The 25186-nt window shown below is 40.7% G+C and overlaps 1 protein-coding gene across 1 annotated transcript in view; it reads right to left on the reverse strand.

The window, feature by feature from the left end:
- FAT3 (FAT atypical cadherin 3) overlaps positions 1-25186 on the reverse strand; it is a 394564-nt gene that overhangs the window by 24225 nt on the left and 345153 nt on the right. The window contains exons 15-21 of the mRNA XM_086882161.1: positions 23300-23514; positions 22412-22549; positions 19643-19786; positions 18893-19090; positions 15600-16398; positions 7799-7933; positions 6630-6787 (exon numbers count right to left, since the gene is read on the reverse strand). Of these exons, the coding sequence (XP_086738287.1) occupies positions 6630-6787; positions 7799-7933; positions 15600-16398; positions 18893-19090; positions 19643-19786; positions 22412-22549; positions 23300-23514 (1787 nt within the window). The remainder of the gene's footprint in view (positions 1-6629; positions 6788-7798; positions 7934-15599; positions 16399-18892; positions 19091-19642; positions 19787-22411; positions 22550-23299; positions 23515-25186) is intronic.

The following is a 25186-nucleotide window of genomic DNA, read 5'->3' on the forward strand; positions in this document are numbered from 1 at the left end:
TGACAAAGCTGGAAATAATTTCTTATGACACATTAATTGTATTCAAGTTCTCTGAAAGCTCTTTGAAGTATTTTACCTTTGTCATGCTCCAGGAAGTACTTATTTCTGCAAACCCCATTTCAAGACAGTTATGCCCCATTATTTATCCCCCTGAAAAGTTCAGGTACTGTGTCATTTTTCATCCTTCCAGGCAGCTCACATTGTCCTCTCACTGGTGTATCTGTTATGGAGTCTGACTGCTCTCCCCGCAGTGAGAGCAGAACTGCCACAGCTGTCCATGCAAGAATCCCACAGAGCTTTGGTGGCCTGCTGAATTTGCATGGCAAATGCAGATGTGAGGATGCTGCAGTGTGTCCCTCTGCCTTTGGCCATTTTTGGCCATTTCAACCATGAACAGTCATGTTAGCTGGAAACATCCCTTGGCATGTGACTGTGTGCTCAAACCCTTCTCAGCCAGGCTCCCTGATGTGGCTTGAAGGTAAACAGGAAAGTGTTAATCTAAAGGAGCAGACTGTGCTGTCATGCCATCATCAGCATTTTATGTCCTTGGAGTTTGACAAAATGACCTGGAGAAAAGCTAAGGGTAAAATCTCAAGATCCGTAGATCTCTGGATTTCCTTTTCTGCACACTCTTGGTTTCTTGGCTGGCTGAATCTGAACTGGACTCCAAGCCAAGACACACATGGCAATCGGGGTATAAACCACACCACTCTGCTCAGTCATTGCTCAGCAGCATGGACACAGAGCTGCTAAGGATGGGGCAAGCTCCCTACAGATGCCAGCTGCCCACTTACTCTGCATGGTTTGAGGGGGTGTAGGGGAATGAATACACACATAGAGGGAGCCATGGGAAGGAGCTAGAATTAGCCCCTGCTATGAACAAACGAGTGTTTTGGAGTCCCTGATCTGAGGATGTAATGAAACAGAAGAAATCAGATCTATGACTGTAATACATGTTAAGGGATGGATGTTGCTTGGTACTCTTACAGCTGAATCAAAAAGGCTAATAGATGTATTGAATAATGAGTCCAGAACATTTTTAATTTAAAACCATTTTTTTACAGGACTCAAAATTCAGCCATGAACAGTTTCTGTGGATTGAAATTGGGTCTGTTAAAGCATATTCTCTCAGGAGGAATCTTGAGATGCCCTGATAAACAGAGAATTTTTTCTCTCCAGAGATACAAACTCCAAGAACAATAGTTTTTTTCCTCCCTGTGCACAAAGTAGTCCATAAACACTGAAGGTGCTGCTCAGAAAGTGTGGTCTGTCTCATCAGGAATACAAATCAAACAGAAAAATGCATGCCAACATATTACACTTTGAAAAACAGCCATCACTGGATAAGCAGATAACTTGCTGCTTACTAAAAAGGCTTTTCCCTATGGAAACTCTTCTACTGATTGTGTATAATATACATACACCTCCCCTATGACTACTTATGCCCTGAAGGACCTACTGCCTGCGTGTCTATTACTCTTACTCACAGAACATGTTTTTCCAATTATCTTTATAAATACAACACCACATTTGAGCACCTGGGATAAATATTACACCATTTGTATACAGGAAACTATGATCTAAAAGATTTTCCATTAAAATATGTTTTATACATCTTTCTCATCCACTTTTATTTCTTTTTACCAGCAGATGATCTGACATACACAATAAATATGTAATTGTCTGAAGGGTTAAATTTCCTTCCTGTTATTGAAGAAACACAAGTAACCTCTAACTAGAGTGAAAGATGGAAAGGATGGTCTGATGCTTACAGTACTAACCTAAGACATGACAGATCTGCATGGGAATCCACACGCTGCAACATTCTTCCTCTGAGATCTCAAGCAAGCCATTAGTTTCAGGTCTCCATCAGTAAAAGAGGGGTAACGTCATTTCCCTACCTCACACCACTGCTTTATGGACTCATACATTAAAGACTGTGTGACATGCCCAGATACCCCTAGCAATGGGACCAGAAAAGTACTTTCATTAATCAGATGGTCACGGGCCTGGCTGTAGAGGGGCTGGGAGGAAATATTTGTCCCCTGACGGACTTTGAGAAGAACAGGAAGAGCTGGCAAGGAGCAGATGCTGCAAAAGGCTCCACTCTTGACTACTTAGCAGCTAGACTGGCCAGACAGGGAGGTGAAGGTTCTTCCACCTAACAGGCAAAATTGCTGTCCCCAATCCTAAGCACAGAGAATTCAACCATCATTCAGCAATTTATCCCTGGCATTGCTGTGATTCCTTGTAACCACTGAGATGTCAGGGTCACTGCCCAGTCCTCAGAGAGGGTTCTTTGATTATTGCCTGGACCTCATATAATCCTAGTACCAAGGAAAGCTGAACTTCAGTCTAACTGAGGGACATTCAAGCAAGAAGTACGGACATGCAATGAATAGCCAGGCTCTTGTCCAGGCTCAGCAGCTTTCCAGACAGCAACCTCAATGGCATGGTTGGTCTGGCTGAGAGCTGGTAGTGCCAGACTGTCAGTCCAGCACTGAATGTGTGGCATTGCTATTTTTATCCACCTATATAGTGCAACACAGCAAAAAGCCTGAGTTATTCCATCTCACAGCAGAGACAAGCAAACTTTTCAACCTCTTACCAGTGCAGCCCATGGCACCAGCAGAGACCCTCTGCACCATGAAAGCAGAGAGACACTGCTTCATCCTAACTGGGCAGAAAATTCCCACAAAGCCTCCACTTCCCAGAGCTTTCCAGGTGCAGGTTTAATTACAGTCTCAGTTATAACAACTATGACAGGGAGGTTAATGTACACTTAAGCATATATGCCACAAGATTCCTCACCTGTAGAGAAGTAAAAAAGAACAAAGAAGACTCCAAAAGCTGATGCAATCTGTTACATTTCAACAATTTCATTCAATGAGCAGAATGGAGCCAAACACATACTGTAAATTATATTAGAAAAGTAGTCTGGCTAAGATGTTTGGCTAAGATCCATATTTGTGTATCAACACAGGTAATAAAATGATCAAATGGTTCTTCTGAGACCACCTCCAGCTCACATAGTCCATCTGCAGTCAAACACCATGGATACAGCATGCTGCCTCCTAATCTATCTGGGGAAACATTTTGTTAGCTGAATTGCATTTCAGGTTCATTTGTGTAAAATGGTGTATTTAATTAAAATATTACTCGTTTCAACTCCAGCCACAACTGGGATCACATCCAAACTTCAGTCCTATCCAGCATAAGCCATGCAGCAGTAATGCATTAAAATGTGTAATACACACCTAACTAAACCATGCAAAGTTTCACATTAACTGCCTGGACAGAAGAACATATGCTTGCCTTTTACAATTTAGCTGCTATATTTATGGCATGATGGGAAAATCTGTCTTTACCTATTTTTAATCCTTAAAATTTCACAAAACAAGATGAATCTCCATTATATTCCATGGCGGGGGTGGCGGGGGGGGGGGGGGGGGAGGGGAGAAATTGAATTCTCTTCTGCAATGGCCTTGTAATGTTCTAAATGGTTAAATCTTACTTTTCTGTATTAGCTGCTACATAGGTAAAAAGGAAAAGGTGGTACTCGTTTTGGGACATGCAATCTTTCCAAAAGAAAAAAAGCCAACATTGACCTGCATCTCATTTTGCTCCAATTGTCTTAAAAGCAAGAGAATGCAACAAAAAAAATATGGCCAACCTCTCAAAATCGATGGATGAGTTGCTTTATTTGAAACAGCTGAATAAATAGCACCCTTATTTTATTGTATCAATACAGTGTAGCTGGTAGGCTTTCAGCAAAGTAGTAGACAAGCAGTTTGCTCTATGGAATTGATTATTCAACCAGGAAGGACACTGTGTTAAGATTATGAAATATTTCCATCCCTGGAGTACTCACAAATGTATGAGCTTCCAAAATTAAGCTGGCCATTGAAACACCAAAAAGCATATTGCAGCATTAATGTTTAAACAGACTGCAATGGCAGACTTGCTTCAAAACAATCAATTCCACTCCATGCCCCAAGAGCACAGGTGTTTTCTGCCTATTGTCCCATGGGTTCATACCTTATGGGTCTACATTTCTTCTGCCTCTGCCTTTATTTGAAGCTCAGTGATGGTGCTGGGCTCTCTGGTGCTAATCCAGCAGATACTTAAGTAGATGCTTAAAATTAAGGTATCTGAATAGTTCCAATTGCTTTCAAATACAGGAAGTTAAGCAAGTGATTAAGTGCTTTGCTGGAGTGATGCCAGAGTGCTCAAAGGAACACAGGATTTCATCCTTTATCCTCTATTTGGAAAGCTTCTCCTCATGTTTAATTTAATTGAAAGCAATGCTCAAATGATAACAACTTCACATTTATAGACCTCTAATTAATCTGCTTAATGGCCTCATTTCTGAGCGCCTCCCTACCTCCCAACATATGTACCTGGTTAAAGGAAAAAAAAGAAGCCTTACCTCCGGTTTACAAATGCAAAAAAGTGTGTTTAGAAAGTCTAAGCATAGCTTCCTTGAAAACAACTGAGTCAGGGATCTCCAGAGTGCAGTCCATGAGTCAGCTGCCATCCCTGAAGAGACCTGATAGGGCCAAATCCCTTGAGCACGATGCCATTTGTCTGCCACAGAGCACTTTTGTGAGAATTTAGCCTCATATTCCTCAACTAAAAGACCTTCAAAAACTAAACTCTGACAATTCCTGATCTTTTAAGTGATACCATTCCTTAGAAAAACTATGCTGAATGTAATGATTTTGTTTCCTTTAAACCCCATGCATGCAGAAGCCCAGTGCCAGACCTGGGAAAAGGACATACTCACTGCAACAGTGAATTCTGCCCTACTGAAAAGCTGAGCATGAGGCTTTGAGAAGGTAATTTTCTATGTCCTCCCCTGATCAGTGCACAGGAGAAAGCAGAGGCTTTGCATCCATCCACAACCCTGGACCTCACTCATCAGATACGTAAGGTAGCAGCTGCATTTGAAGCTCTCTACTTTTTCTTTCTTTGTTTCTTAGACATAGGAAGCAAAACAGCTTGACATGGGGGTTGCTGACTGAGATTGGAACACAATAACCACAGCTCTTGTTGCTGCTCCTTGAAGTATTATTTTTAACTCAGCGTCTTTCATAGCAAAATAATTATGTGATTAGAACATAATTCCTACCTCACAAATAAAATCTCAGTTCAGGTGATTGCAAAGGGGGGTTCTCTTACTGATTTGAATTTTTTTTGTTTGTTTTTGTGTTCATTTGGTTTTGGGGTTTTTGCTTGTTTTTTTTTTGGTTTTGTTTTGGGTTTTTTTGTAACAATAGTAGTAGCATCAACTTTTCTATTTTGGTGGCAAAATTTCCCTGCTTCAAAAAATTTTCACTCAGTTGTCTATGACCTGGATATGTCACGCTCCTTTAATGATGAGAGCTTTACACACAGAACTCTAGCAGAATGAATTCTCCTATCACCATTCTAACTCCCAATTCACACCATCCCTGTATCTCCTATTGTTTTCAAGAGTGGCACCTTCCACCAGGGTTATTTGGTTTTTTCCCAGGTGTTTTTCCCAGGTATTTTTTGAAATTACAAAATTGCAAACATTATCTATGGGCATATGCTAAGAGCAAGAACGATGAAGACTTCGAAGAAGGTCTTCCAAACCTGCAGTTTTGCTTGTTTATTTTTTAACCAAAAACATATGCTTGAAAGTTCAAACTGCATTTCTATGCGTCTCAAAGCAGAGCTTAATTGTCTTGTGCAAATCTGAACAATGCTGACAGTGCCTGGTGAATGACAGACAGTACTCCTGCTCATTAAATACTTCAGTCTAACAGCTATAAAACTGTTTGTTGCCCATTAGTAACTCATCTAGCCACTTTAACATTACCTAAGCATTCAGCCAAAAGTACCCTAAAGATTGCAAATACAGACACAAAAGGCTCTGTGCCAGTTCTCCCACTGCTGAACTATAGCATGTGGCTGAATTACAAATGTCAATGTTTTCATTTTGTACTTTAGAGGCTATAGCAGAAATACTATATGTGCAGGCTCTTGGATGAGCCTAGTACTCCCTTGCCATCCTGCATTTATTTGCCAATCCACAGAAACAACAACAGCAACAAAAAAGAATAAAAATGCATGGAAAGCTTATCAATTAAATATTGATTTGGTATCAATCTCTATTGACCCCATGACTTTCTCAACAAAGAATCTTAATCCACAGAGTGCAGAGATCTTCATATTCAGTAGGAGACATGTTCTAAGCAGCTAGTTCCTGGAATTAGCTCACTAACAGTGAGGGCATATCCTCTAACCACAGACAGGACAGAAGGGAAAACCAGCAATTTCAGCAGGCTTCATTTTGACTACATAGTGATATAAATGGCCAAATCTTACATCTCGTGCAGACTGGCTCCTGCACACAGACACACATAATGTGCTTATAATGAACAGCACCCAGTGGGGAATTTTCTAAGTAAAGTACCACTAACAAGCTGCTTTCCTGATCGTTGTTGCTGCTGCTGTTGTTGAAATTGTTTTTCCCTGTTAGAATCAGACTTCATCTTCTCAATCTACAGCTGAAATGAGAACAGCATTCCCCAAATCAAGAGCCAAGAGAAAATATAGAATCAAGAAAAACAACTGCAGAAAAGATAAGTAATTTTAATTACCTTTAGAATTATACAGGGATTTGCTCTGGTGTACATTATAATCCCATTGCTTTGCAGGGTTCGCAGACGGAGAGCCAACTTGAATTCCTCTTTCTTGCTATTTTCAGAAACACGGTATTTAATGTAGCTATTCCCAGCAAAGCTAAGGGAAGTGTGGCCTGAAACAACCATTTTGAAAAGACACATGTGCTTTTAGTGATACATGAAACAATTCCTCAACTGTTAAGTAATTAAGGAATTTATAAAGTTAATGACAATGACTAGGAATAAATAAATAAAACCCTTTTTTGACAAGAGAAAACAAAGCTGGCAACTACTACAAAATATTTCTGCCTTTCATTTTTTAAAGCTATTTTTCAGGGGATAGAGGAAACTAAGATTTCTCCATACTTAAAAATAAATAAATAAAAAAAAAGACTATTCAGGATTTTTCAGCTTATACACTCCTGGGGACACCAATCTTGCCTCACTGATAACAGAGGGAATCAGAGATGACCACACCTATACATCAAGCAGTTGAGTTATGGGTGTCAAGTTACATGAGATGTCAGCCAAACCCTTGCACTGAGTCCCCTGCAACCAGTGCCTAGGACCACAGCTCAGTATCTGCTGTGCTTTCTTCAGGCAAACAGCACAAATCCTCTGTCCTGCAGCCTGGGATTCACTGAAGTCAACAGAAAGCTTTACCTCTGGCTGTCCACCTGGCTCCTCATATCCCAGGGAACAACACAGATGCAGAGAACTAACAGATGTCCTCAAACTTTCTTTTTGGGATAGCGTAGTGTTTTCATTAATAAAGGTTGGAATTTTGGTAATCTAAATAGTAAGCAGAAGAGTTAATTATAGAGCTTTGCCCATGGGCAGGAAAACATCTGGCATAACATTCTCTAGGAAAAAATCCTGTTTTCTCAGCAGCCTGTTTTACTGAGCTGGTATTCAAGCAAGCCAGTGGGAATTTCCAAACAGAAACTGGATCACAGTCTACATACAGCCCCATAGCTATAATGACAAGTATTTATAGGGCTTATAAACAGACATCCCAAGTGCCCGTGCTGAGATGAGTTAAGCAGTACATTTTCTGTTGACTCCACTGGCACCTCTGCCTGCAAAATGAGAATGGCAGCACTTTATTGTCCAAGTGCATCCCCCTTTATGGCTGTGACATGCACCTGAACACTCGCCAAGCTTTCCCGGTGGGCACTGGCAGATGAACGGTCTCCGGCTGGCTTCGTACCCCACGCACTGCATGTCCCCTGGACACGGCTTCTCCAGACAGGGATCGTTGGACCCTGGGCAGAGTCCTCCTGAAATAAGTTAAAATACTGTCAGGGATCCAGAGTGTAAAGCATGATCTGCTGCAACAGAAGAGCAATGAATGACAATTAATGATCACACACTTCAGTACAAGCCAAAAATGGCTTAATAATAATAACACCACCAAAAAAGCCCCAGCAAACCTTCCCAGAAAGGAACAGCTTTTGGACAAGCACACAGCAGAACTGCAACAGTTCTTTTCCAAAGACTGCCCTAAACCCCATGGGAACATATTATAAAAATTAACTGTTATGAGCAGTAACTGGTTTATAAATGGTGTGGTAACTCTCAGGCCATTCATTTTCCTGCAAAGCTTCCTGCACAGGGGCTTTAGAGATATTAGGGAAAAAAAAATTGCTTGAAGCTATGCACTCCTTTTCCCTCAGCATACCTATGAGAAGCAAATCTAAGGAGGCAGGAATGGTCAGCACCAAGCCTGCCAGAATTCAAGAAGCATTTGGGCAATACTCTCAGGTACATGATTTGATTCTTGGTGGTCCTGTGCAGTGCCAGTAGTTGGACTTCCATGATCCTTGTGGTTCCCTTCCAGCTCAGGATATTCTGTGATTCTAAGCCATGCTTGGGCTTGGGTGACACCTGGATTTGTCATTCTCAGGCTACACAGAACATGCTGCTAGCTTGATCCTACAGCACAGGCAAACTTGCCCTCTCCCTATGCTCTTCCTGATATTTCTGAGATCTCACATCCTATCCAGCTGACCCAGGCTACCAAAACCTGCCCTCCTTTTTTCTAATCCACAGGGAAAGAACTATACTGACTTTCAAATTTACTTAAAATACTTGAGCAACACAATTACATGTAGGTTTTTCAAAACCTCCTAAATTCTTTACATCTATCAAGCCGAGCATGTCAAGGACTTAGTATTTAAAGCCTGTCAATGTCAGAAGAATTTTTTGCATTTCATAGGGTTTGGCTAAAACTTCAATGTAACTTCTAAAAGTGTCTAAATAAATCTGTTTTGATTGCCCTATTCTTAAAAGATTTGCACACACTCTCTATAATAATGCAAAACACGATACAACTATTGCTGCAAAATATATGAATTTTCAGAAATATGTGACTTCCAGAACAGCTTTTGTCTTCTTGGTTACAATAAGGTACTTGGGAGATGCAGGGTCAGTTTCTACATTTGGACATCTGTGTATGACTATTATGAAAGTAGACTCTAAGAGCAGGAAAAAAGGCACTCCTGCCCTTGCTTTTGTGGATTTGCAGCCCCAGCATGAATGGAGGGAAAGGCAGTTGCTGGGAATGGACAGACACCTCTTCCTTTGTTTATCAAGTTCATTTATTTAAGACATGCAGGTGATGAATTTAATGATAAAAAGCACCTTCCTACCCACTGCATTCTGCATACTGGCAGTTCTTGTATATTGCAGGATCTATACTGTCAGATCTTACCATATTCAAAAACTAGTTTTTGAATATTTTTGAATATTATTTTTGAGCACAGTGTTTTATTTAGACTTAAAGCAAGGAATCAACCTGTCATGGTGTACATCTCCAAAAGTAATTAAAGAAAGAAACTTATTGCTCTCCCACTTTTGTACAAGCCAAACAGGGCTCACAGTAAGCATAGCTGAAATTACCTGACACATGATCTTAAGTATTTTCTGGGAAAAGAAAAATTACTACTGTAGCTTTCAAAGTGGACATGGGCTGACTAAAAATATGGCAATTACTCTAAATATCTTCCTTGATGTACAGCACAGTCAATTTAATGTTTAACATCCTCCCCTCCTTTATCAAACATTTGTTTGAGAGGTCTATGGAGTAAAAGATTTACAGTACTGCCTGTAGCACTGCTAGAAAATGATGCATGGCAATCTTTATTAATCACATTAGTAGGTAACATTAAAGGAATATCAGCTGCAATACACAGTCACACTTTAGGCCTCATAGAATCAGGAAAAAACTGTCATAGGGTTCTGAACTACAGATTTATATTCTATTTAAATGTAAGATCTGTAGAATTTAACAGAGGGAATATGATATTTTCTATACTTTGGTTTGTTTGGCTTTTTTTTAAGAATAAAACTCCTCACTTCTTAGAATTCAGTGGCAAGTAACAATTATTTCTGAAATTATAACAGGTTGTTAAAAATTCTACAGACTGCTTGGTTGTTCTAGCTATTTTAACTCATTCTTATGTGACAAATACACAGCATTCTGGTGTCTGCAGAGTATATCTCTTCCTTGAACAAAGTTAAACCTTTTGTGAGGCTGCAATTCAAGTGAGCCTCTGTGTAGCTGACAGACATGCCATTTGGACTAAAGCCCCACAGCTCGTCACTATGCAGCAGAAAGCAACACTGAGATTTCCAAATGTGGCTCTAAAAATTTTCACATCCCCTAACCTATGACTGTGTCTTTGACATGAAGCAATAAAGGAACAGCTTACTTTGTTATCCATCTCTGCCAGGCTTTTTATCTGATTCAAGCTCTGATTTGTACTTTAGAGCCATCCTTCTGCATTCAAAAAATATATGGAAAAGATCTAACGTACGCCGTGCAACAGTGGAGATAACTGTTTATCCTCAACAGCCAGGAATACTCCTGGTAAACTACAAGGAAACCAACTTTTTATTCATCCTGCTGCAGCAGGATTTCATAGCTGTCACAAAACTTTAAAATATTCAGACTTGCGAGAAGTGCTTTATGCCTGTCTGTATGGTTATAAGTACATAAGCTACAAATCTGCATTATTGCATTGCCCCAGCTAACAACCATTTTCAGGCTGATTTCACAACTATGTGGAGCAAAATTGTAAAACTGTTGAAGGTTACGTTGTCCACATCAAAGATTTACAGCCTGAGTTTAAATAAAATTATTCTAATGTTGCATTTCCACTCCAAAGAGCAGTCTATTTTCCATCCAATAAAAGATCCAAGAAATATAGGTTCAAATTGATCTTTTTTTTTTTCTAGGCAGGTCCAGACAATCCACAGCATTCTCTTGAAACCCACATTCGTATTAATAAAACTGTTCTCTACAAGGTATCACAGAAACACATGAGCTAGCATCAACCAGTGCGTGGCAGGAAAAGGTGGAATAGACCCACTTGATTTTGACAGATCATCTTCAGTTTAATTCTCTAAAAGAAGATAAAAGTATTTCAATCTTCTAACCAATATACTGAGGAAGAAAACACTGTTCCATTGCAAGATGAGAGGTTTATTTAATTCCTATTCCTTCAAAAAATGAGCACTTCGAGAACTGTAAATATATTTTGAAAATTGAGTACCTCAACAATTCTAACTTAAGCCTTGTGATATTAGGTGGTTTTCTATCAGCCCAGTCTCCTGAATCTATATGAGTATTAAAAAGACTCAGTTTTTTCTCACTTGTAGGAAAAAAGCTCACAAGGAGGGAGATTCCTGAAAGCCAGAATTGCAGGAAGCTTGTAAAGCAAACTCCAAACCGCTACTTCCAATAATAATTATTTTACTGTGGAGAGAAGACTGGCAACTCATGATCTGCAATCTGTTTTTATTTTTGGATCAGGTACTGAAGGCAGTGATCATTCCATGCATGTCAGTGCAGACACCACAGAACTGTTTCTGCACAAGCCAGCAATGCGTTTCAGTTGGCTCAGGTGCCCCTGGAAACAGCATGTCCAAGTGAAACAGATTCTGAGTTCTAAGTAACAAGACATTTGAACTCTTTCACCCCCTTCTTGATCCCAGATTCCATCAGGAATCCTTATGTGATAGACAGCAATTCTCACTTGCCTTGGTTCTGAGTCATGCTCCTACTTCACGCTGCAGCTCTCCCACTTTTTATATGAGCTTGTGCATCCTCAGCATGGGCTTTACTGCTGGGGATATTCACAGGGAGAAAACTTTCCTTGGACAAAGGTGACATTAAACAGACTATGGTCAGGTCTAACAAAATTATGTTGTTCTTTGTTCCCAAGCACAGAACTTTTTCTTCAACTTTCCTTGCCAGGAGGATTCCAGGATCATTAATATGCATGTGTGTGCTTCCTGAAAATGGGAAAAGCCGTGTTGTACACATAAGAACTGCATTGCTGATGCCCACTCCTTAAAAGCATTCAGGCCTCCTTTAGAGGCAATGTGTGCTCTGTGGAGCTGAGGCCAAAAATCAGCTCTGAAGAATAGGTCCTGTATTAACAGCAGATCCTCACAGTCTATGACTTCCTTCTGTCAGAGCACTCACAAAACACTAGAAGTGGCTTCATAAAGTCTGAATTGTCTTGTTTCATGAGAAAGTGCTCCAAGACTGCTGTTATTTTGATTAAAGAACATGTTTGTGTCTGCACTTTTGCTGAACACTCCTGGGTCTATTAGAAAAATTCTTTCAAACTATAAGGCCAGTACCATTTTAAACACTTGAAATGTAATTCATCTCATCTAACTTTAGGGCATGATTCATCTGACTGATTTTAGACATCTAGGGAGAGATGTATTGCACTATTAAAAATACCTCATTCTTCCCACTATCTGCCAATGGGGCCTGGAGTGACCAGTAAAGATGTAGATATATGCCCATATTTGTCAAGATTATTTCAATCCATCCCTCTCCTGTGAACATATTAATATTCCATCACTTTTGTAAGATTATAAAAAATGCAGAACAACTCTAGAGCAAAGCAGTCCCAACTAAACCTGCTCTGCCCCTGCACCTTTGCCTCAACACAAAAGAACTACTTTGCATCATGAAAAAAATACAGAATAGATTTTTGCCTCTGAAAAATGAGAATGCTATGAGAACTATTTTACAGGAGTACATTTATTCCATTCCTTCTACTTTTATTTCCCCCAGCACTGACAGATGTTTGCATGCCTCATGCCATGTGATGGGAGATTGGTAATCACATGGCCCCTCTGGTCATGCTGACACAAACCCCAGTTTGTGACAATATTTTTCATACAAACACAAACAGATGAGCCAAAAATCTAAGGAGACAGTCTGTTATTGGAAAACTCTTTAGTTCAATTTTATTGATTTAAAAGCTAAGATTGATGCATGTGAACTTTTGAACTTATCCTTTCAGAGCTGAGCTGCTGAACCTCCGAAGTTCACCCACTGCCTACTTTACAGTCTCCCTGCATTTTCACATTAGATAACTCTGTTTGCTCACAAAGGTAATCTAGGTAAGTTATGCACAGCTGGCATGCATAAATTGTGCATATCTGTGACATCTGCCAGTGGGAAAAACACTCCAAGTATGATACATATTTCAAGAATGAGTGAATTAGTTCAAACTCAAGCTTTCTGGGCCATAATTGAATCGGATCTCTGGAAACATATGCAATATTTTAATGGCTTTTTCATAATTCAAGGTATTAATATTTACTGGATGTGGAACTCTCTTAGCAACAAAGGAAGTATAATACTTTTATTACACTGCTAATATCCTGCTAATGCTGTCTCGTTAAACAAGCCAAAATAAATTTGTGCACTTTTTCCTGAATTGCTGCATTTGTACATTTATTTGTAAGAACTACTGATGGAAGGAGTGTTTGCATTTTTCTAACTCTTTTACTCTAGTCTTTACCTTTCATGAAAGCAAAACTACCCATACATTCTCTAACAATTATACTCTCACAAGTCTATGTTATCTCCTATGTGAGAACACACAGTGTGTTTACCATAACACCAAAACATTTTCTGTGACTCCTTTAATTAAAAACAGTAGAAGAAGATGAAGCACTAAGTAATGAGGAGAAGGCCCAAAGCATGAATTTTGCTTTCCCCCAAGATGTATTATTTCTGTGCAAGTAATCAACACCAAGGTGTTCACCTCTTTGTCAGCTGTACCTAACTCAGCCGCTCTGAACATTTTTTTACTACAGGCTCTATGGCAGGCTGGATGTGCTGGATCCAAATTGTGTGGATCCCCCATGGGAAATCCGTACCTAGTGGCTCAAACAGGAGCTGGGGGAGCCCCTCCAGCTTTTCAGCAGGACCAGCACAAGCTGCCTGTTGCAAGTGTTCCCCACACAGCAGTCTTCAAGGCCATGATAAATGGCCCAGAGGCTGGGGACCACAGTCGCTCTCAGAACCACACTGCCTTTCCAGCAGCCTGTCATCCATTTTGAGGATTGACTGGTACATGACAGAAAAATTTGGAAATCGCTGTCCCAGCTGAATTTCTGTGCTTCCACTGCAAGCTTGCTGTGCCAGGAGAGCTGCTGGGTCAGAACTGTGCTGCGCTGCAAAGTCCCTTTTTTGGAGTTAAACTAAGGGATTACGAGGCAGAGGGAATAATACATCATTATTGACTTTAATAGGTAGTGAAATGAAATGATAAACAGTGAAAATTTTGGCTGCCAGAAGAAAAATTTCTGACTGTGAGGACTACCACTATCCCCATGGAGATGAGGATTTGTGATTTCTTGATACAAAAGTGAGACTAAGCTATAACTTAGAGAATATAAAAAAGTTTGGCAGACAGTGTTCCTGCACTGGCTCCTGGACGTGACTGGAGGATACTGCAGCATTGCCCCTTTTAAACCTGTGAAAATCCTTTACTTCAGAGCCTTTCATGTGTAACAAAATGCTGATTATTGTTATGACAGATATGTCTACTTGAAACTTATAAGACTCTTACTTAAAAAGCAGACAGACAGTCTGCTCTTGAATGTACCTCAGATAGAAAATCATGGTATTTTTTTCCAAACTGAACTTCTCTGGCATTATTATCCATGTGCTGCAGGAAAAAAAAAAATGATTTCTGGTTAAGTTTTATGCAATTTATGCCTATTTTCATCCCCACCGAGGTCAGTGGTAAAACATGAAGCCCTGCTGACTGCTGCAGAAACAAAGGTTGGTTACTGAGGGATATGGCTGCTGAATTCTTGTATTACTCTGTGTGTGTGTGCGTGTGTGCTTAAGATGAGGGAGACTTAGATGTATTGATTTTACAGCAGCTTTTTTCTCTGCTCTTAAATGAAGTGGAATGAGGAGCAAATAGCCTGGCAAACAAAAGAAACACAGCCAGTATTACAACTGCCTGAGGTTTTAAAATCCAAGTGCAGAATCATACAGAAGATTGACTCGCGAGTCTATTTGTCATATGCCCATGTGAAATCTCTGCCAAAATGTGGAGCAGCCTGAAACCTACTCTGTCCCCTACTGTAGGACTAAAGGTCAGGAAAAGTGCTTGCTAATAAAATATTTCATTGGTTTCTGTGGCTCTCTGCAACAATGGGACTGGAAAGGGCCTTTCCACCTGCCCGGCTTAGGTCAGGGGTGCTTTTCCTTGGAGACTGCTGGTGCATTGCTGGAGGCCAGGCTGCTCTGCTGCACTCACAATCCAGGTTTATTCCAGTGGTGGCACCAATAGACTGGGAAACTACACCCCTCCCTCTCCTCGTCCTTCCTCTCCCGCTCCTTTCTCTCCCTTGGAAACTGGCTGATGGCTCTGATTGCGTAGCCTCCAGGAAAGCGGTCTTTGTCGGAAAAGGCCAAAGTTCATAAACTTCCATTTACATCAGTAAACAGGAACAATTCTTCCTGAGCCTGAGAAATCAGTTCCCACAACGCATCAGCCAGTCATGCTTTAGTGGACTGAATTGAAATGCCCCTTCTGATCTGCATCAGAGGAATAAAATGGATCCTATCGCATAATGTGCAGCGATGGCAGGGGAAGAGGGAGCAGTACTCACCATTGCACATGCAGCGCACATTCCTGTAAAAGCGGGGACACACAAAACTAATTCGTGCTGTGCTGTAAGTCATCAGGGAATGGGAATCAATAGACAGACTTTGCTCACAGTGTTGTTCCTGACAATCCAGTCCCGAGCAATTCTTCTCCAGGATGGCAGAAATACGAATCACATTTTCCAAGTGTCTCCTCGCATTGGTAAGCTTCTGAATCAAATAGGCGGGCTTATAGAACCCACCGCTGTGCATCTGAACCGCAAAGAGCATGTCGAGCTGGCCGCTGCCTGCCACCGGCTGAATGCTGATGATGTGCAGGCTGTCCTGCTTCTGGGAGAGCACCGCGTTGCGCAGGGTGCGCCTGAACCCGTGCATGTGCAGACCCACAAAGTCCTCCGGGGAAACGTTCTCAAAGCGGATGGTGACCGTGTTCTGCAGCATTTCTTGCAGCAGCTGCTCCACGTGGACCACAACATCGATGGGCACCTGGAACCGGCCATCGCTCACCGAGACGTTCAGGACGTACTTGCCGTTATCCAGTCCTCCGAGGGCGATGATCTTCCCGTCGTGGCTGTTGACCTTGAACAGGCTTTTCTGCTCGGATTTTAGCGTGTATGTGAGGACATCGTACACATCCTGATCTGTGGCATGAATTTTCCCAATGACTCCCCCAGGAAAATCATCTTCCATGGTGACAATGAAAATCTCCAGTGGAATGGCGGTTGGTTTGTGAATGCTCTCTTCAATAACCCTCACCTGAACATAGGTATGGGAAACCTGCTGAGGCCTCCCAGAGTCCTTTGCCTAATGTAATGCAGAAAAAATAAAAAAATAATTAAAACCAAAATAAAAACACACAGAACACAGCCTGCAACCATAACTTCTTGCTATGTGTATTCTAATAGCATCAGTAATTCCGAAAATTCTCAAAAGAATGCTCGAATGCATTTGCAAAATACATATGTAAAGAAGTGTTCAGCCATTTCTAGCAGTGGAACTTACAAACTCTTTAAGGAAGCATAGATCTCTAAGTGGATTGCAGAGAGAAATGTGTCAATAAAAATGTCTCATTACTCAAACTGAAATGTTCCCAGGATCCCATAGCTATCACTTGTCATCTTCACAACAGAGTATATACCAACAATGTGGTATATTCTGCACCAAACACAGTTTGGGCTCACTTCTGCCCTGGAGAACAGACAGACTGAATTCCAGTGAAATATCAGCTTTCTGCATTGCCTGGTGTGCTCCAAAGCACTCCAGACCCTGCTTAGCTTGTATGGATGCGAGAGAGTTCAGAATTTTTCTACAACATTCTGTACTTCTTTACCTGAAGCAATCAAGAAACATGCTTGACATAAATAAAATTTATCATCCTCCAGAAATGAAATAGGTGCTTGTGCTGTTACTAATGATAAAATACGAGAGCAGCACTGCACTTGGACAGATGACTGGATGACCCAGAGCAGGTATTATAGCATCATTTGCACTTTTTTTATGGAGAGCAAAAGAGCAAGTATGACAAAAAACCCAAGGCCATCTTGACAGGAATGTGTGCAAACTTGAATCAGTGTCCTTTTGCACAATAAGAAAAATGTTTTATTGCAATCCCTATTACGATATACTGCTCCACACATTTATTTGCTTCAGAGAAAAACAGCAGACTAAACTGCCACTAGGCAAAGATGTAGGATATGTTCAAAAATCTTTGTATTTGGACACGGAAGGAAAATTTACGAGCTGAAGGAAAAAGAGGCAGAATGACAACAGTAATACGGACACTACTAGAAGTAGATTGGTAACTCTAAGACACTTTAAAATTCATTCATCTTCACTCCTAAAAGAGCTGGGTGGAGTATTTAAAAATACTTTATATATATGTGTAGACAAATACCCATGTACATGCAGATAAGATTATGTCTCATTCCACTTTCTATTTCAACATTAATTCTTAATAAACCCAATACAGAGGAGAAACCTGATAGTGGAAAAGAGAAAGAAGCAGTCTGGCATCCATCCACATATGGATGGAAAGAAACACTTCTGTGGTCTATACACAACAGGAAACTATAAAATATGTTTTCACTGCAGAAGTCCCTGAAGGAAGTAACGCTGGGAGGAATCATGCCTCCATAATCCAACAGTGTTGTTTTCTGAGCATGTTGGTACATCTCAGACATGGTGGTTCGTCTAATATTTCATTTATATGAAATATGTGGAGCTCTAAAGCTAGAGGATGCTGCTCAAATTTAACTCTCATGCCCAGTTTTGGCTACACTAGAACTCTGGCTAGAAAATTACCTTGAAAGTAGGATATTTTACGATTCAGGCATGGTAAGAAAGAAAGGTGATGATTTTTTATTTCTCTACATGGCTAAAGAAAAGGTTTCAAGGATACTAAATGGCAAACTTGTAAAACATTGATTTGAACTGTTAATTAGCATCAGAACTTATATTTTATGAATCATAACGAACAATTGTGTCTAAGGATGTTTCTGCTGTGAATAGCATTAAATGTGCTTGTAAAGGAACAGACAGGCTGTGTTCAGAGAGAAAAATCTCAGCAAAGCAAGTGGAGGAAGCAAGAATTTCATACACAGCTTATGGGACCATGACTCATTTCAGTGAAGAGGTTCATTACCTAGACTTGCATATTTACTGAACCCTAATACATCTTCTCTGGTAGACCTGAGAAATGTGGACAAATTACTTTTGGATTTACACATTTTGGCAATCAAAATTACCCTGGTTACAAAGCTTCTCACCAGTTATTCTAAAGCTAAGTTTGAGCTGGACTTCCATTGCCTGTCTTATTTTGACATACTTTAAAAGCTAAGTTGACCTTGGAAATGTGATTTCATGAATTCTTGAAAGGCTTCCAAAAATTTATTATTAAATTTATAACTTAAAAGCAGAAATTATTTTCGTTCCTAGAGCAGTATTTTGCAGTGACTTGTTATGGGGTGTATTTATATGCATATAATGCATTTTTTCTCATTTTCCTTCCTTAGCTACAGAAAAAAATGATGAAAATCTTAAACCATAACGGTTGCTGCTCAGAAAATTCATTTCATGCCGGGGAAATTGGAAAGGTGGCTGGCTACCTATTTATATTTATATGAAACCAGGTTTAAGAACATCAAAGAAAATATTCTGCATTGTGTATTTGCAAACTGGAATGTGTAGTATTTACTCATAGAATACAGTCCATTAAAACCAACCCATACAGGCAAAGTACGAGTTACCTACCACTAAGAGATTTTTTTGTTTCAGTGTAGATGTAAAAATCAAGCCTTACCTGCACACAGAGCACATACTCAGTTGAGACCATGTGCTTGAAGATGACTGCAGACCTCAAAACGCCATGAGGGTCCAGTGTAAACTCCTCCTCTTCATTGCCAGTGAGGATGGTGAAGGTAAAAGGGGGGCCATTGTGAAAAGAGTCTTTGTCTGTCACTACCAGCTGCAAAATGCTTGTGCCCACTGGTTTATTTTCCTTTACACATATACACAGCGTATAAAGAAAAGGATTAAAATGGTACATATTGCAATCATAAAATAACCACATTTTTCTATAGAGAATATTCAACTGAATGCTCTTTGCCCAAGCCAGCATTTCACAAGCTGCGTTTGGCTGAAACCACTTACACCCCATGGACCATGGCAGAGACACCTTCAGGGCTGCTGGGCTCTGTCTGATACTCTGTCTGGACCATCAGAACTGACTAAATGTCAAGACTGACTAAATGTCAAGACTCACACCCAGAGCAAGGTGTGAAGAAGTGTGAACTTATCCCAGAGCAGACATTGAGGCTGGAGTACCTGGTGCAGCAGGGATGAATGCTAAAATGTGTGACAGATGCTGTGGTTAAGGAGCCTCAGCAAAGACAAGCTTACCAAAAGACTCAAGAAAGATTTGTTTATGCTTTCCTTTAGATAGGATCACTTGGTAACATGTTTTGCAGATAGATCATCAAAAGGTACTTAACTGAAACCAAATGCCCATGCATTTTAAAAGAGAAGTTTTTGATGTGCAGGATAAACTTACTTGAATTACAGCTGTGTAGTTAGCCGGAGTAAACACAGGGCTGTTATCATTCACATCAGAAATGTCCACATTGACCGTCACGGATGAAGACAAAGGAGGGGTACCACTGTCTCTTGCCTGGACAACTAATGAATAGCCAGATATCTGGAAAAAGGTGAAAACATTGAATCATTGTGAAAGTGGTCCTAAATTTAAACCCAGGTTCTTTACATTCAATGCACCACCTTCCATATTCTAGGGAAAGCTGTTTGGCCTCATTACTTTCCTGCCCTTAGTACAACATTATCCTGTTTATCGCCCCAACTTCTGTTTTAAAATGCTACCAATAGACATAATGGCTTCATTGTATTAAAATAACTGTATCAGATAAAGCATTCCTGAAACAAAGGGGCAGACAGAAAATAAATGACAGATAATATCTGAACTCAGCTATTAGTCCTGTAAGCTTACATTTTCATCTCTCCTGGGTGTCAGCTGGGATAAGTGACCTGATTCTATTTATCTTACAGCTGGTTTCCAAGATATTATATAAATTGCTTATTAGAGCCAGCATCAGTTTGACACATACTGTTTCTAACGCGGTGATGGAGAGCCAAGAAAAAGTTCACAGGCAGTTGGCTTAAACGCGCTGGAAAACATTTGGGAGTACGAGGGACAACAGTCTCTGTAGCAACAGAATATTATCCACCATTCTGCAGAAGATAAGTGGGCTTGAGTCTGCTTGTTTGCAACAGACACAAACAACTGAGCGCAGTGCAGGCAGTTCAGTGCATCATCCATGGGCCCTCTACACACATATGTGCCCGTGTGTGAGGTGTGAGCATATGTGACAACTTGTAAAAGCTCTGTCTATGCACAGTTTATGGATGACAGTTGGATTTTCCGAACTGCATCCTTATGTTGGCTTCCTTAGGTCTTACAACTGCTTTTTTACTGTATATTGCTCCTTGCTCTGCAGGGAAAGCTGCTGACATATCTGCCCCTGAATCCTCCCACAGGGGAGCAAGAGAAGGGCAAAACATGCCAGATACAACACTCCACCCTCTCAGTGCAGGGCTGGAAAGGGGAAAAGCATGGCCCTGCAGAGGGGAAAAAGATAATGTTAAAGGGGCTTTTTATGGAGGAGGGTGGGAGGGAAGGAAATCCAAATATGTTTGAAAAGTAAAAGCTTTTTTTTGTGGTAGGGAGGAGATCAGACCAAGCACACAAAATAAGGGGGCTCCTCTGGGATGTGGGACCAATACAAAGAAAAAGGGAACATGTTTTTGGGGGGTTGTATGGAGGGGATAGACATGATTTGTTTGGGGAAAAGTAACACAGGAAAGAAGAGAAATATTGAACTATGGAAAGTCAAGAAATTTGAGGAAGAGAATTAATCTTTTTTTTAATCATAATTTCCACTGCTAGCTAAAGACAGAGAGTTTTGTAAATCTTTCCCATTTTTTTTTTCTGTGTTTGCTTTCATTTCCATGTATCCAGAAAGGTAGATGGCAAAAGTCATGGTCTCTATGTGATTACAGCTCTGGAAATAAGTCTCCTTAAACTACAGAAACCTGGGAATCAGCACTGCCTTTGGGGATCTACAGCAGATGGAGCATCATATATAAATTTCCCTGAAGGGGTCAGAAACACCTGTGTCTCCAAAATGTGCCAGGGAAGCAAAGAAAAAGACAGTGTCGCAGCTTATTTTAACTGAGAGAAACTTTGGAAAATGCAGACCTAACGCAGCTGGCATTACACGTGCACACGCTTGTGAGGGTTAGTGTGTGTGTCTGAATGCAGCTGCACATGAATGCACTTCAGAAACTAAAAAAAGTCATATTAAGAAACTCAGCCTGGGCTTTTATTTACGGCCAACTTGTAACATGCACAGCCATTGTTACACCCTGTTGTGGACAGTCTATGGTAAAGTCATTCTATCACCAAACATGAACAATTTAATCCTGCCTTTGTCATAACACAGAAAGGGGTTTTTGCCACTGTTTTAAGAAGCAGACCTGCTTCTAGTAAAGAGCTTCTCCAGCTGAGCCCATATTCTGCAGGCAGCAACCTGCTTCCCCAGTTTTGTGGGTGCATTGCTGCGAGGCAGGGGGCATGGATTCCTTATGCGCTGCAAGATTTCTGAAGCCATGTAACATTCTCCTGCCCTGCTAGAAGTACAGGCAACTGCATTTGTTTGTTTTTTTTCCCAGAAGCTGCTAATTGCTAGCTATGGCAAAATGGTGATAAATAATCCTGAATGAATAATGGAGTGAGCAAACAAAGCAGCAGAATCTGCTTAATGAAGCACTCTTTCACTTTTGGTACAGCCTGGCCACTTCATAACATCCCCTCCCCAGTGACATGTTTTGCAGAGCACTAATTAATGGCTGAGGTCTCAGCTCGGTGCTCGGTGCCACAATCTGGAGCATTTTGTAAGCACTCTGTTGCACGAGTGCGCTTGCACGCAGAGGGGAGAGGAGGCAGCCCATTAACACAGCAGCAGCTCCCGCTGGCACCGCGGGGGAAATCCAGTGCTGCTCCTCTCCCCTGACGCGACCCCGGCTGCTGGGTGGGTGCAGGGTGGGAGTGGCGGCAGAGCAGTTGGCCTGTAGAAAGACTGGGGACAGGGCTGGCATGGAATGAAGAGGGAAAATGTTGGAAAGACCTGTTGGAGCATCTTAGGCTGATCAAGTATAAAAGAAACTCCTTCAACACAAGCTAGCAGCAGAGTGGAGATTGATGCACATCTGTAAGTCATTGCAAGTTAAGAAGTCCCACATGTCTTACCCTTTCTCTATCCAATTTCTTTTTAACCTTCACGAGTCCCAGAACAGGATCAACTGAAAATTCATTGTCTTGATCCCCATTCACTATGGAAAAATGAATCTGACCATTGGGAGGACTGTCCAGATCTTCTGCTATCAACTTTTTTTGAGAGAAGAATGAAAAATTAGTGAAACAAATATTAAGTGATCTTTATGATACATTAATTGCTCAACACTCCAAAAAGTAAACTTCACATTCCATCAGACTAGTTATACCTGAACTGCACACCTCTATAGCATCAATCCTATAGGTTTTTGTAAGGAGGCTTCACTTGGGCCTTTTCAAAATTCTAGTCTGAAAACATACGGAATGTTTTTATCTTAACATTTCATACAACACTCTCTCTCTGGATCCACAAGTTGCAAGATGAGAATACTGCAAAGTTTAGGGATGGCACACTGCATGCCAGACTATACAAAAATTGTGTATTTGGTGCTCTGAGCAACTCTGTGCAGTGAAAGGTGTCCCTGCCCACATCAGGGGGGTTGGAACTAGATGATCTTTAAGATCTCATCCAACCCTATGACTCTGTGATTGTATTTCACTGAAAAGTTTAATTCTGCCTTTCTATTAAAACCTGTTTCTTTCTAGCTGACTCATGAAATGCAACACTTTAAATACACCATTGCTCTTTGACAGCATAACAGGGTTAAAAAGAAAGGTACTACTACTGCTTTCTTTTGGGGAGAAACGCACAGCAGCTTTGAGAGCAGTAGCAGACGCAGAGTATTGGCTAGAAAATGGTTTAGGGGCTTCAAGACGTAGTAATTATCATTATTAAGCGGTGCAGCACTTTTTTAGGGGCAGAGGGCTTCACCACACCTAAATGCCACCCACAGCCCCACTCACCAAGACCACGGAGTCCCCGATGGCCGCGTCCTCGCTGATGACGGCGCTGTAGACAGCCTGGCTGAACGTGGGCGCGTTGTCGTTGACGTCCGTCACGTTCACGTTCACCGTCGTAACCGCGCTCAGCGCTGGAGTTCCTCCGTCCTTTGCTTCCACTACCAAGTAGAAGTCCTTGCACGATTCAAAATCCAGAGCTTCGAAAATGGAAATCACTCCTTTGAAGCAAAGGAGGGAATGTCAACAGCCAGCAAAAAATAAATAATGCCACAGAGTAAGGGATTTGACCGTAGTAAACAGTACAGCATGCTATTTATCACCATGGCACACATACAACACTAACTGTAAGACTGCCCAATCCTATAAAAATGTTTATTCAGGTTTCTACTGCTGTCGTTTGATTAAAGAATGATGCCAACTGCACTTGGGTTGCCTCTGCAGAAAGGACCTTTACAAGGCATGAGGCAATGAATGGTTCTTCAGGAAAATAGCTTTCACTATGTGAGTATCACAGATGAAGAAGTAGGGGCCATATCCACCCATTTACCATCTCATTCACAGAGCCTTTGGGAGAACTGGATGCCGACTCTGGAAATAAGCCCTGACAAGTCAACAGAAATTCACTCCCACACAATTAACTTCTCATGAATTAAATACAAATGAGGATATGAATACCTCTGAGAAATCAGTTGTCTGTCATTTAAGTGATTAAACAGAGAGTTTCCCACTCAGCTAGGTTTATAAATTTTGTGTTACTTCACCACACCACCAAAATTAAGATTCTCTGTAACTTGATTCACTACACGCACCCAGATTCCCTCTAGGATAGAAATGATCTGATTTCTAGTGTTCTTATAAACCTCCAACAATATCAGCTTCCTAACCTTCTTAGGAAATACATTTCAGGACTTAATAATCATTACAGCTAGGAATTCCTTCCAATCATTTAACCAAAGTAATCCAAATGTAATTTAAGCCCATTCACAACTTCTTTTCTTATTACCGGGCATGGAGTACAGTTTATTCCCCTCTTCTTCACAGGTACTCTCTACAGGTATGAAAATTAACAGCATATCTTCTTTTTTCTACCTTAAACAGCCTTAAATCCTTCATCTTTCCTGATAATTCACATTTTACAGACTTCAGCTCATTCCTCTTAATCTTGTCTTGGCTCTTTCCAAACGAATTCCACCTTTCAGCGTGACTTGCTGAAAGCAAGAGCCCTGAAGAGAAGCTTCCAAGTGGCTAGCAGACAGTTCCCACTGATAAATGGTGTGGAGGACATTATTTTTCAAGCTCAGATCAGGCATGCTACATCACCAATCTGCTGTCTAGAAACTGAGCTCCTGCCTCTAAAAGGATAATAAGGGAGCTGTCACACATTAATGAATAATATATAGTTTTAGTTTTGGGTTTTTTTTTTTTCCTGTGTGATTAAGCTTCATTATGGGTTTTTATTGATTTATTTCCTTGGCTTCATTGTCAAATGTGAAGTTAAGTACTGCTGCCTAGGCGTATTTATGTTTAAATTTTGCTAGCACTAATCAGCATGATGAAGGTGACAGACAACACACAGTTACGCTAAGTCCCTCACATGAGAGGCAGCAATCTCTACAGAGTGGAGAGCCATTTTTGCACACAATTATAGAAATGACACAATACATAATTTTGAGATTTTTCATGTTACTGGCTATTACAGTTACACCCAAAGAAGTGTTATCTTCAGCTTTTAAAAAGCTTTTTTCAGCTTTTAAAAACTCTTTGCTTTCAGACTCTGGTGGCAGATTTGCACTGGTCATCCTGAATGCTATGAGAAGAAGGGGATCCACTACAGGAAGGCATAGAAGAAAAAGCTTACAGTTGATGGAATAAAAGCTCAGTGAGGATAAA

This window comes from Cyanistes caeruleus, chromosome 3 (genome assembly GCF_971803275.1).
Source record: "Cyanistes caeruleus chromosome 3, bCyaCae1.hap1.1, whole genome shotgun sequence".
Classification (NCBI taxonomy): Eukaryota; Metazoa; Chordata; class Aves; order Passeriformes; family Paridae; genus Cyanistes; species Cyanistes caeruleus.